The sequence below is a fragment of the Mobula hypostoma genome, chromosome 15 (assembly GCF_963921235.1).
Source record: "Mobula hypostoma chromosome 15, sMobHyp1.1, whole genome shotgun sequence".
Classification (NCBI taxonomy): domain Eukaryota; kingdom Metazoa; phylum Chordata; class Chondrichthyes; order Myliobatiformes; family Myliobatidae; genus Mobula; species Mobula hypostoma.
The window spans coordinates 12,050,685-12,064,723 of NC_086111.1; the positions used below are offsets into that span (position 1 = coordinate 12,050,685).

General features: G+C 44.4%; 1 protein-coding gene across 1 annotated transcript in view; it reads left to right on the forward strand.

The window, feature by feature from the left end:
- The window catches only part of plxnd1 (plexin D1), a 164,214-nt gene that overhangs the window by 40,269 nt on the left and 109,906 nt on the right, over nt 1-14,039 (forward strand). Inside the window, exons 8-9 of the mRNA XM_063067742.1 lie at nt 5,646-5,754; nt 6,803-6,913. Coding sequence (XP_062923812.1) covers nt 5,646-5,754; nt 6,803-6,913 — 220 coding nt within the window. The remainder of the gene's footprint in view (nt 1-5,645; nt 5,755-6,802; nt 6,914-14,039) is intronic.

Below are 14,039 nucleotides of genomic sequence, written 5' to 3' on the forward strand. Positions count from 1 at the left end.
CTCTTGTGCACCCTCTCCAGAGCTTCCACATCCTTTCTATAATGTGGAGATCAGAGTTGCAAATAATACTCCAAATATGACCTTGCAAGTCTTACAGAGCTGCAATACTGTATCAAAGAAATCAAGCTGATCAAAAAAAGCAAGCTGAATCAGCATCAGTTTTACTATCACTGACATATGTCATTAAATTTGTTGCTTTGTTCAGCGATATAGTGCAAGACATTGTTACATACCCCGTAACTGGGTTGCCAAACCAGCAGAAATGGACCACTTAGTTGGAGTCTGGATTACTGGAACTAAGAAAGTTTTATTAAAGAAATAAGTAACACAGTACTCTAATCGTAAGAATATAAATGCAACAGGTTAGCAATGATAAAACACACATGTACACAGAACTAGGGTAATAAGAATCAAACAAGCTCTATCGCAGTCTAGGGGTAAGATGATCAGTCTCAAGTGATGCAGAGTTCAGTTCAGCTTAGTACAGTTCGCAGTAATCGCTGTTGTGCCGTTGGAGAGAGAGAGAGTGAATGCAAATTTCGATTCAAACAGACCTTTGATGTTCCTCGCAGTTAGCTTTCGGGCGAGCCCTTTTAATGTCTTCTGAGGTCACTGACTGTGACCCCTCCGTTCCAGATACGATCGTTCTTCTGCGGTGAACCCGGCACCCAGGCAAGGGCGGACACACACACCAGGTTCCTGCCGATCGTACCTTTTCACAGTGCGTCTATGGTCGGTCCCGCGACCAGACATCCAAACTCCCACTGACTTGTGGGGGCACACCGCTTTTCCAGGGTCTCGTTATCTCGTGATCTCGTGGTGTCTGTCGTGCCTTTGCGAACCTGTTCTTTTTATCCCCCTGCTGGGGTATCGCCTGTCCATCAGACTTCAAACAGTTCAGGTTCAAAGCAACCGGTCTGTCAATACTCTTAATTGTGTTTCTTTTCCGTTACCTCTCTCTCCTCTCTCATTAACATTTTGAGTGCTTCTCCATTGTCTCCCTTATCTCTCTCATCAGTATCAATCTTCTGATAACTTGGTTTTTTTCGTCACAACATAAAACATTACTATTATAACTTAAAAAATATGTCCCTGATAGCGAGGGTCCTTAATGATGGATGCCACCATCCTGAGGCACCATCTTTTGAAGATGTCCTCAATAGTGGAGAGGCTTGTGCCCATGATGGAGCTGGCAGAGTCTACAATCCTCTGCAGCCCTTTATGCATTGGATCCTCTCTATCAGGTGGTGATACAACCACTCAGAATGCTCTTCAGAGTACATCTGGAGAAATTTGCCAAATGTCCAAACTCATTTTTCCCACCCTTTTCATCACTTTTTGCACATATTGCCACTTTCAGGAAGCGATGAATTTGTACCTCAGATCCCTCTGTACATCAGTCCTTCTCAGTCCTCGTAAATCTCCACTGCTTAATGGCATCTTTCCTATTAGTGAATGGTCTTAGCCTGAAATGTTGACTCTATTCATACATGCTGCTTGACCTGCTGAGTTCCTCCAGCATTTTGTGTGTATTACTCTGGATTTCCGGCATCTGCTGGAGTGAGTGAGAATCCTCCAATCATTGATTCCCAAAAAGAGTGAAAATACCCCAATCACTGATTCCCAGAGAAAGTCAGTGATATAGATATAGATATAGAATAGTACAGCACATTACAGGCCCTTCAGCCCACAATGTTGTACCGACCCTCAAACCCTGCCTCCTAGATAACCCCCCACCTTAAATTCCACCATATACCTGTCTAGTAGTCTCTTAAATTTCACTAGTGTATCTGCCTCCACCACTGACTCAGGCAGTGCATTCCATGCACCAACCACTCTCTGAGTAAAAAAACCTTCCTCTAATATCCCCCTTGAACTTCCCATCCCTTACCTTAAAGCCATGTCCTCTTGTATTGAGCAGTGGTGCCCTGGGGAAGAGGCGCTGGCTATCTACTCTATCTATTCCTCTTATTATCTTGTACACCTCTATCATGTCTCCTGTCATCCTTCTTCTCTCCAAAGAGTAAAGCCCTAGCTCCCTTAATCTCTGATCATAATCCATACTCTTGAAACCAGGCAGCATCCTGGTAAATCTCCTCTGTACCCTTTCCAGTGCTTCCACATTCTTCCTATAGTGAGGTGAACAGAACTGGACACAGTACTCCAAGTGTGGCCTAACCAGAGTTTTATAGAGCTGCATCATTACATCGCGACTCTAAAACTCTATCCCTCGACTTATGAAAGCTAACACCTCATAAGCTTTCTTAACTACCCTATCTACCTGTGAGGCAACTTTCAGAGATCTGTGGACATGTACCCCCAGATCCCCCTGCTCCTCCGCACTACCAAGTATCCTGCCATTTACTTTGTACTTTGTCTTGGAGTTTGTCCTTCCAAAGTGTACCACCTCACACTTCTCCGGTTGAACTCCATCTGCCACTTCTCAGTCCACTTCTGCATCCTATCAATGTCTCTCTGCAATCTTTGACAATCCTGTACACTATCTACAACACCACCAACCTTTGTGTCGTATGCAAACTTGCCAACGCACCCTTCTACCCCCACAACCAGGTCGTTAATAAAAATCACGAAAATTAGAGGTCCCAGAACCGATCCTTGTGGGACACCACTAGTCAAACCCTCCAATCTGAGTGTACTCTCTCCACCCTGACCCTCTGCCTTCTGCAAACAAGCCAATTCTGAATCCACCTGGCCAAACTTCCCTGGATCCCATGCCTTCTGACTTTCTGAATAAGCATACCGTGTGGAACCTTGTCAAATGCCTTTCTAAAATCCATTTAGATCACATCCACTGCGCTACCCTCATCTATATGCCTGGTCACCTCCTCAAAGAACTCTATCAGGCTTGTTAGACATGATCTGCCCTTCACAAAGCCATGCTGACTGTCCCTGATCAGACCACGATTCTCTAAATGCCCATAGATCCTATCCCTAAGAATCTTTTCCAACAGCTTTCCCACCACAGACGTAAGACTCACTGGTCTATAATTACCCGGACTATCCCTACTACCTTTTTTGAACAAGGGGACAACATTCGCCTCCCTCCAATCCTCCGGTACCATTCCTGTGGACAATGAGGACATAAAGATCCTAGCCAGAGGCTCAGCAATCTCTTCCCTCGCCTCGTGGGGCAGCCTGGGGAATATTCTGTCAGGCCCCGGGGACTTATCCGTCCTAATGTATTTTAACAACTCCAACACCTCTTCTCCCTTAATATCAACATGCTCCAGAACATCAACCTCACTCATATGGTTCTCACTGTCATCAAGTTCCCTCTCATTGGTGAATACCGAAGAGAAATATTCATTGAGGACCTCGCTCACTTCCACAGCCTCCAGGCACATCTTCCCGCCTTTATCTCTAATCGGTCCTACCTTCACTCCTGTCATCCTTTTGTTCTTCACATAATTGAAGAATTCCTTGGGGTTTTCCTTTACCCTACTCACCAAAGCCTTCTCATGCCCCCTTCTTGCTTTTCTCAGCCCCTTCTTAAGCTCCTTTCTTGCTTCCCTATATTCCTCAATAAAGCCATCTGAACCTTGCTTCCTAAACCTCATGTATACTGCCTTCTTCCACCTGACTAGATTTTCCACCTCACTTGTCACCCATGGTTCGTTCAGCCTACCATTCTTTATCTTCCTCACCGGGACAAATTTATCCCTAACATCCTGCTAGAGATCTCTAAACATTGACCACATGTCCATAGTACATTTCCCTGCAAAAACATCATCCCAATTCACACCTGCAAGTTCTAGCCATGTAGCCTCATAATTTGCCCTTCCCCAATTAAAAATTTTCCTGTCCTCTCTGATCCTGTCCTTTTCCATGATAATGCTAAAGGCCAGGGAGCAGTGGTCACTGTCCCCCAGATGCTCACACACTGAGAGATCTGTGACCTGACCCGGTTCATTACCTAGTACTAGATCTAGTATGGCATTACCGCAGTCGGCCTGTCAACATACTGTGACAGGAACCCACCCTGGGTGCACTTAACAAACTCTGCCCCATCTAAACCCTTGGAACTAATCAGGTGCCAATCAATATTAGGGAAGTTAAAATCACCCATGATAACAACCCTGTTATTTTTGCACCTTTCCAAAATCTGCTTCCCAGTCTGCTCCTTGGTATCTCTGCTGCTACCAGGGGGCCTATAGAATACCCCCAGTAGAGTAACTGCTCCCTTCCTGTTCCTGACTTCCACCCATACTGACTCAAAAGAGGATCCTGCTACACTACCCACCTTTTCTGTAGCTGTAATAGTATCCCTGACCAGTAACGCCACCCCTCCTCCCCTTTGTCCCCCCTCTCTATCCCTTTTAAAGCACTGAAATCCAGGAATATTGAGAATCCATTCCTGCCCTGGTGCCAGCCAAGTCTCTGTAATGGCCACTACATCATAATTCCATGTATGTATCCAAGCTCTCAGTTCATCACCTTTGTTCCTGATGCTTCTTGCATTGAGGTACACACACTTTAGCCCTTCTACCTTACTGTCTTTACACCGTTTATTCTGCTTCTCTTTCCTCAAAGCCTCTCTATATGTTAGATCTGGCTTTACTCCATGCACTTCTTTCACTGCTCTATTGCTCTGGGTCCCATCCCCCTTGCAAATTAGCTTAAACCCTCCCAAACCATGCCAGCAAACCTACCTGCAAGGATATTGCTCCCCCTCTAGCTCAGGTGCAACCCATCCAATCTGTACAGGTCCCACCCTGCTCCCTGCACCAACTCCTCAGCCACACATTCAACTGTCATCTCCTCCAATTCTTACCATCACTGTCACGTAGCACTGGCAGCAATCCTGAGAACGCCACCCTTGAGGCCTGCTGCCTAGTTCCCGAAACTCACACTTCAGGACCTCATCCCTCTTCCTGATCCACAGAGAAAATGAGAATCCTTCAATCACTAAACCCAGGGAGAAATTGAATCATTTCCAATTGTTGAGCCAGGATTAAAGTTTCCTTCATTCACTGAACACGAGTCAAAGTTTGACGGGATGTGTAAACATTGTGTGTGTGTGTGTGTGTGTGTGTATATGTATGTGTGTCTGTGTGTGTGTGGTCAGCAGCGATGAGGTATGTGTCAGTATGGTGTGCTATGATGAAAACTTCTTTCTTTATCAATCTTTTTATTGATTTAAAAGGAACATAAATACAAACAAGAGGAGAATTAGCTCAAATACATATATCAATAACAATACAAACAGAGATTGAAATAGACATTATCAAAATCATACGTAGTGTTAAGCTAGTATATAATATATAATAAAAAAGAAAACACCAATTCTCCTCTTATCAGTCCATGAAGAGGAAAGAAAAAAGACTTTGAATTTTAAATGAAGAAATAAAAGAGCCCCACTACACTATACAAAAAAAAGGAAAAAAAGGACTGGGCAGTCCATTCTGAGGATACAACCAAAAAAATAGGGAAAAGCTTTCTGATCAAAGCTATGATGAAAATTGCAGTCAGATAGTGTAAGGGGCGAATTTGATGTGTTTTTTTTTACACAATCAATTCTCCTGGTTAATTCAATTTGAATATGTGACTGGGAATCTGTCTGCTATTCCCCGTGAGGATGTGACCTGTTATTTCTCTGCTTTATGAGTGTGTTCCTGGTTTTTCAGATGTGGAAGTTGCCTGCAGAGCAATTGGTCATGTCACTGGTGTGTCCCTGAGCACAGATGTGTCTCACCAACAGCCATGTGTAGCAACATCACAGGTGGAGTACCTAAGGTAAGGGAGCATTCCATGATACAATTCAGTGCAGGACAAATCTGCTCACCCAAACTTAGGTGGTTTCATTTCAGATGAAGAAATTATTTTCAGTGTGCCCGTCAGTCCAGCTGAGGTATGCTTCATAGTCTGTTCCTGTTAAACCAGCTGTGATTTCACCCTTTCAGTTCAGCTGTAATTTATTACCTATGTCTGTCAATCTGGCTGTAATTTACAGCCTGTGGCCGACAGCCTGTGCCTGTTGGACTAATTAAGGACCAGATGATTTGTGACCCCTTGACTAGTGAGATGGGAAAGCAAGGATAAAACAGTCCCAGTGAAAGAGTACTTGCTTGTACGGCAGTGTGGGAAAACGGTGGAATGGGAGATAGAAACCTGAATTGATTGAAGATGGATGAATGGATGAGAAGCAGAATTGGGGTGTATAACACATTGGTGGGGTTGCAAATATCAGTGGAGTAAATTCACTAGCAAATTCTGGGATGAACGAGCTGCTCTTTGAGTACACCAGGTCAATGCTCACATGAGATTAGAAGAATGAGAGTCAAACTCAAATGCATAAGTTCTTCGGTGGGACTCCGAGTATATTTGTTGGGGTACTGTCCCATTGGCTGCAGCATTGAGGTTTGGGAGGACAATCTCTGGCTAAGAGTCGGCCTGTGTTTGAGGAAAAAATCCAATTCCCTGTGTTGTTAAACTTGGGAATACTGTCTCCCAAGGAGTTTAACTGTTGAGTGTATTTAAGACCAAGACCAATGGACTTTTACACTCCAAAGAAATCGAATGATATGGCAAAATGATGAGACAATAAATAAATTAGATCAATGGTACTCTTTTTGAACGGGAAACAGATTTGGAGAGTGAGCAGACTTTCATGTTACAATGACTGGTTTCTTTCTAATTCCTGCCATTGGTTTGAATATCCCCAGTCAAGGGTGAGAACGTCTGCTGAATATAGGGATTACCAGCACAGCCTGGGACTGAGATGTGGAGGTGCTCAGTATGGATAGTTTACTGTGTGCTTGTTTTAATCCTCTGCCTCTTTCAGTTGCAGAATTTCACATGGTGCCCCCAGATATTGCCGGTTCAGGTCCAGCCAGTTCCCACTGGGAGTATCCAAAACTTCCCTGTCTCTATAAGTAACAGTGCATTGCTCCAGGTAAATAACTGCAAGATTTTCTTCTTTCACACAATCAGCATAAAATGTTCAGGATAAAGGCCAGGTTCTGGGCATTGAACCCGATGGGGCATCTGACGATGATCAGCTGAATACTGGGTAATTTGTCAGGTAATCCTGTAACAGATGTCACTGAATCCAAGCTGCTTGTTATAGCTTCACCTAGCTACTCCCCATCCCACCTAAACCTCTGTACCGCAACTTTCGTGCAACCCAGTGCAGCGGGGCCATCTGAGCAGACAGCAGCACAGACAGTACAGATCATGGAATTTAGTGTTCGAAGCTGACACACGTGCTGATGGTAACAGCCTGTTTGGCTTTCAATTAGCCTAGTTTTCTGCAAAATGGAAAGGTGCACGCAGGCTGCTCTCTGCAGTAATGTGCTGTGGGGGTGATAAAAGCTGGCCATGTGCTCCTTCAGTGACGCTTTCCAGATCAACTGGTGAAGCAGTGTATCATGCCCTGATCCAGTCTTCCTAGCCTTGCTCATTCTCTTCCTCTCCTTTAGTGCTGCTAACTTCAACATTACATCCCAACTTCTGTGCCCGATACTTCTATTTATTAAGGCCAATGTGCCAAAAGTTTTCTTTATGATCCTATCTACCTGTGACGTCACTTTCAAGGAATTATGAATCTGTATTCCCAGATCCCTCTGTCCTACAGTACTCCTCATTGCCCTACCACTCACTATGTCAGACCTACCCTGGTTTAACCACCCCCCCCCTCCAAAGTGCAGCACCTCACACCTGTCTACGTCACATTCCACCTGCCATTTTTTAGCCCACTTTTTCCAGCTGGTCCAAATCCCACTGCAAGCTTTGATAGTCTTCCTCGCTGTCCACTCTGCTCCAGTCTTGGTCTCATCTGCAAATTTGCTGATCAAATTTACCACATTATCCAGATCATTGATATAGATGACAAACAACAGCAAACCCAGTACTGATCTTTGCAGCACGCCACTAGTCACACGCTTCCAGTCAGAGAAGCAATCGTCTACTACCACTTCCCACAAAGCCAATGACTAATCCAATTTACTACCTCGTCCTGACTGTCAAAGACCCATCTAAATTCCATGTAGACAATATCCACTGCCATTCCTTCATCAAACTCATGTCAACCTCCTGTCATGCAGCCCTATGGTTGTTAGTCCAGAAACGTAACTAGTGTGCAATGTGTATTCCCTGCAAAATGCTCCCAGAGTTCATCACAGCAATGCCACCAAAACCTCCCAAATCTGCAGTTCTAGCACCATTTGGGGAAGAGTAGTAAGTGAAGGGTCACACCACTACCTGTAGACTCCCCTCCACATCACAAAGCCAGAGCACCAGGTAGTGGTGAGGACCCGCAAACAGGGAGGCTGGAGTTCAGGGTATAGAGGAGAGGATTGTGATTGAGCTAGGGCTCTAGTCAGTGATGGTGGGTTTGAGGATCTAGACCAAGGCTGGTGGATCAATGAGTCCAGGCCATGTTAGAACATAGAACTTTACAGCATAGCACAAGCCCTTCAGCCCACGATGTTGTGCCAACCTTAGGACCTACTCTGAGATCAATCCAACCTTTCCCTCCCACATAGCCCTCTATTTTTCTTTTAAGAGTTTCTTAAATGTCCTAATGTATCTGCCTCTACCATCATCCCTGGCATGGTGTTTCGTGGATCCGCCACTCTCTGTATTTTAAAAAAATACTTACCCCTGACATCCCTCACTATACATGAATCACATTAAAATTATACTCCCTCATATTGGCGATTTCTGCCCTGGGAAAAAGGTCTTTGGCTATCCACTCAAACGCTGCCTCTTATTATCTTGTACACCTCTATCAAGTCAACTCTTATCCTCTTTCGCTCCAGAGAAAAGTTCTAGCTCACTCAAAGTATCCTCATAAGATGTGACAGCACAGAAACATGGCCCATCTAGTCCATGCCAAGCTGTTAATCTGCCTAATTCCATTGACCTGCACCCAGACCATGCCCTTCCATCCATGTACCTAGCAAAATTCCTCTTAAATGTTGAAATTCAATGCACATCACCACTTGTGCTGGCAGTTCGTTCTACACTCACACCAGCATCTGAGTGAGGAAGATCCCCCTCATGTTCCCCTTAAACATTTCTCCTTCGCCCTTAACCTATGACTTCTCGTAGTCTCACCCAACCTCAGTGGAAAGACCCTGCTTGCATTTACCCTGTCTGTATTCCTCATAATTTTGTATACTTCTATCAAATCTCCCCTCAATCCTCTACGTTCTAGGATCAACTTTTCCCTCTAAACTCAGGTTGTCAAGTCCCAGCAACATCCTTGTAAATTTTCTCTGCACGCTTTCATTCTTATTTACATCTTTCCTGTACGTAGGTGACCAAAACTGCACACAACATTCCAATATTAAGCCTCACTGACGTCTTGTACAATTTCAACATAATGTCCCAACTCCTGTACTCAATACTTGGCTAAAAACTTTCTTTTTCACCCTATCTAAGTCTGAAGCCACTTTCAAGGAATTACAGATGTGTATTCCCAGAACCACCAGTCTACCACACTCCTCAGTGCCCTACCGCTCATCATGCAATTGATACCCTGGTTGGTCATCCCCAAGTGCAACACCTTAAACTTGTCTGCTGCATTAAATTCCATCTGCCATTGTCAGCCCATTTTTCCGGCTGCACCAGAACTCGCTGCAAGTTTTGATAGTCCACTACACCCCCAATCTTTGCTGATTCAGTTTACCACATTTTCATCCAGATTGTTGATATAGATGACAAACAACAACGGACCCGGCACCGAACCCTGCGGCACTCCACTAGTCACAGCTCTTTAGTCAGAGAGACAATCATCTATTACCACTCTCTGTGAAGCTAATATCTAATTCAATACACTACCTCATCTTGAATACCAAGTGACTGAAACTTCGTGACCAACCTCCCATGCAGAACCTTGTCAAAGGCATTGCTAATGTCCATGTAATCACCAAACACTGCTTTGCCTTCATTAACTTTCTCAGTAACTTCCTTGCAGAACTCTATAAGAATAGTTAGGCATGACCTACCACACACAAAGCCATATTGACTATCCCCAATCAGTCCCTGTTTATTCAAATACTCATATATCCAGTCCCTTAGAATACCTTTTAATACTTTCCCACTACTGCTGTCAGGCTCACCTGTCTATAATTTCCTGGCTTCTTCTTAGAGCCTTCCTTAAACAACAGAACAACATTAACTATCTTCCAATCCTCCGGCACCTCACCCCTGGCTAAGGATTTTTTTTTGTTTATCTCTGCTAGGGCCCTTGCAATTTCTACACTAGCCTCCCTCAGGATCTGAAGGAATGCTTTGTCAGGCCTTGGGGATTTATCCACCCTAATTTGCCTCAAGACAGCAAATACCTCCTCCTCTGTAATCTGTAGAAGGTTCATGATCTCGCTACTAATTTACTTAATTTCTATAGACCATGTGTAAATACAGATGCAAAAAATTAGTTTAAAATCTCACAGACTAACCACATTGATGAAGGTAGAGCAATAGATGTAGTGTATATAGATTTCAGCAAGGCATTTGATAAGGTACCCCATGCCAGGCTTATTGAGAAAGTAAGGAGGCATGGGATCCAAGGGGACATTGCTTTGTGGATCCAGAACTGGCTTGCCCACAGAAGGCAAAGAGTGGTTGTAGACGGGTCGTATTCTGCATGGAGGCCGGTGACCAGTGGTGTGCCTCAGGAATCTGTTCTGGGACCCCTACTCTTTGTGATTTTTATAAATGACCTGGATGAGGAAGTGGAGGGATGGGTTAGTAAATTTACTGATTACACAAGGGTTGGGGGTGTTGTGGATAGTGTGGAGGGCTGTCAGAGGTTACAACGGGACATTGATAGGATGCTAAACTGGGCTGAGAAGTAACAGATGGAGCTCAACCCAGATAAGTGTGAGGTGGTTCATTTGGTCGGTCAAATATGATGGCAGAATACAGTATTAATGGTAAGACTCTTGGCAGTGTGGAGGATCAGAGGGATCTTGGGGTCCGAGTCCATAGGACACTCAAAGCTGCTGCGCAGGTTGACTCTGTGGTTAAGAAGACATACGGTGCATTGGTCTTCATCAATTGTGGGATTGAGTTTAAGAGCTGAGAGGTAATGTTGCAGCTATATAGGGCCCTGGTCAGATCCCACTTGGAGTACTGTGCTCAGTTCTAGTCACCTCACTATAGGAAGGATGAGGAAACCATAGAAAGGGTGCAGGGGAGATTTACAAGGATGTTGCCTGGATTAGGGAGTATGCCTTATGAGAAATAAGTTGAGTGAACTCTGCCTTTTCTCCTTAGAGTGGCGGAGAATGAGAGGTGACCTGATAAAGGTGTATAAGATGATGAAAGTCATTGATTGTGTGGATAGTCAGAGGCTTTTCCCCCGGGTTGAAATGGCTAGCACGAGAGGGTGCTTGGAAGTAGGTACGGAGGAGATGTCAGGGGTAAGTTTTTTACGCAGAGAGTGGTGAGTGCGTGGAATGGGCTGCTGGCGGCAGTGGTGGAGGCGGATACGATAGGGTCTTTTAAGAGTCTCCTGGATGTCTACATGGAGCTTAGAAAAATACAGGGCTATGGGTTAAGCCTAGGTAGTTCTCAGGTAGGGACATGTTCGGCACAGTTTTGTGGGCCGAAGGTCCTGTATTGTGCTGTAGGTTTTCTATGTTTCCATGTTTACCTCTTTTGGCTTCCTGCATATATTTTTAGTCTGATCTTCCAGAGGACCAATATTGTTTCTTCCATTCCATTTGCTCTAACATTTCTGTAGAATCCCTTAGAATTCTCTTTCACCTTGTCTGCTAGGACATCCTCTTACCTTCTTATAGCCCTCCTGATTTCTTCCTTAAGTGTTCTCTTGCATTTCTCAACCACCTCATTTGTTCCTACCTGCATATAGCTGCTATGCACCACCTCCTTTTCCTTAACCAGGGCCTCATCATCTGTCAAAAACCAAGGCTCCCTAAACCTGTCATCCTTGCCTTTTATTCTGAAGGAATATATAAAGTCTGTACTCTCAAAATTCCACTTTAGAAGGCCCCCACTTTCTAAGTACACCACCTTTGCCAGAAAACAACTTGTCCCAATCCACCCTTGCCAGATCCTTTCTGATACCGTCAAATTTTTTTTTCTCCAATTTAGAATCTCAACCCATAGACCAGACCTATCCTTTTCCGTAATTACCTTGAAACTAATGGCATTAGGATCACCGGATGAAGTATTACCATACACAAACTTCTGTCACCTGCCCTGTCTCATTCCGTAATAGGAGATCCAGTATCACACTCTCTCTAGTTTAAACTGCTATGTACTGTACTGATTAAGGAAACTTTCCTGAACACATCTGACAGACACCTATCCAGCAACTTTGTGTTTCTTGCAACAGTCTGCAATCTCTCTACAAATTTGCTCCTCTAAATCCTGGGGACTGTTCGGTAGTCTATAACAAAGTCCTATTATCATGGCTATATCCTTTTAATTCCTTGGTTCTACCCATAAATCCTTACTAGATGAGTTCTCCAGTCAGTCCTGACTGAGCACTGCCATGACATTTTCCCTGACTAGTAATGCCACCCACTCCCCCTTTAATCCCTCCTACTCTGTTGTCCCTAAAACAATGTAACTCTGGAACATTGAGCTGCCAGTCCTGCCCCTCCTGCAACCAAGTCTCACTAATAGCTACAATGTCGTAATTCAGTGTGCTGATCCATGCCCTAAACTCATTTAACTTTCCAACAGGACTCTTTGCATTGAAATGTATGTAGTGCAGGACGTTATCCCCACCTTTACTTATACTTTATACTTTATTGTTGCCAAACAATTGATACCAGAACGTACAATCATCACAGCGATATTTGATTCTGCGCTTCCCGCTCCCTGGATTACAAATCGATAGTAAATATTAAAAATTTAAATTATAAATGATAAACAGAAAATAGAAAAATGGAAAGTAAGGTAGTGCAAAAAAACCGAGAGGCAGGTCCGGATATTTTGAGGGTACGGCCCAGATCTGGGTCAGGATCCGTTCAGCAGTCTTATCACAGTTGGAAAGAAGCTGTTCCCAAATCTGGCCATATGAGTCTTCAAGCTCCTGAACCTTCTCCTGGAAGGAAGAGGGATGAAAAGTGCTTGTCCATGCACCATTCATTGAATTCCTTTCAATTCCTGACTTTGTTTGTAGGCTTAACATCATCTTTGTGCACAACCACTCCACTATCTGTTCTGGCGCTCTGGTTCTTCATCCCTCGCATCTCTAGTTTAAACTTTCCTGTGCAGCACTAGTAAAACATTCCCACTAGATATTAATCGACCACCAATTCAGGTGTGAACTATCCCTTCTGTACAGGTCATCCTGGAAGAGAGCCGGATGAACCAAAAATCTGAAGCCCTCCCTCCTGCAGCATCACCTTAGCCACTTGTTAAACTGCATGAACCTCCTATTTCTGGCCTCACATCATGGCGTGGGTAGCAATCCTGAGATTACAACACACAAGGTCCTACTACCCTTTGACTTAGCACCTAACTCCTTGAACTCACTTTGCAAAGTGTTGTCATCCTTTCTACCTATGTCATTGGTACCAACGTGGACCACGACCTCTTACTGCTCACCTTCCCACTTAAGAATGCTGTGACCTCGATCTAAGGTGTCCATATCCTGGCAACCATGAGGCAACAGGTTATGTGGCAACACACATCAAAGTTGCTGGTGAACGCAGCAGGCCAGGCAGCATCTCTAGGAAGAGGTACAGTCAACGTTTCAGGCTGAGACCCTTCGTCAGGACTAACTGATTATGTGGGAATCTTGTTCTTGTCCACAGAACCTCCTTTCTGTTTCCTTAACCAGTGAATCCCCTATCAACACAGTTTGTCTCTTCTCCCTTTTACTTTCTTAGCCACAGAGCCAGAGATCACAACACTCAGAGCTCAGTGCTAGAGACCTGACTGCTGTGGGTTTCCTCTGCTAGGTCATCCCCAAACAGATGCAACTGGATGAGCTTTTAGGAGCTGCTGCTGCATGTACTTCTTGCAAGTACAGTCATCAGGGACACTGGCGGTCTCCCTCCCTACCTACACCCTGAAAGAGGAGCATTCCACTA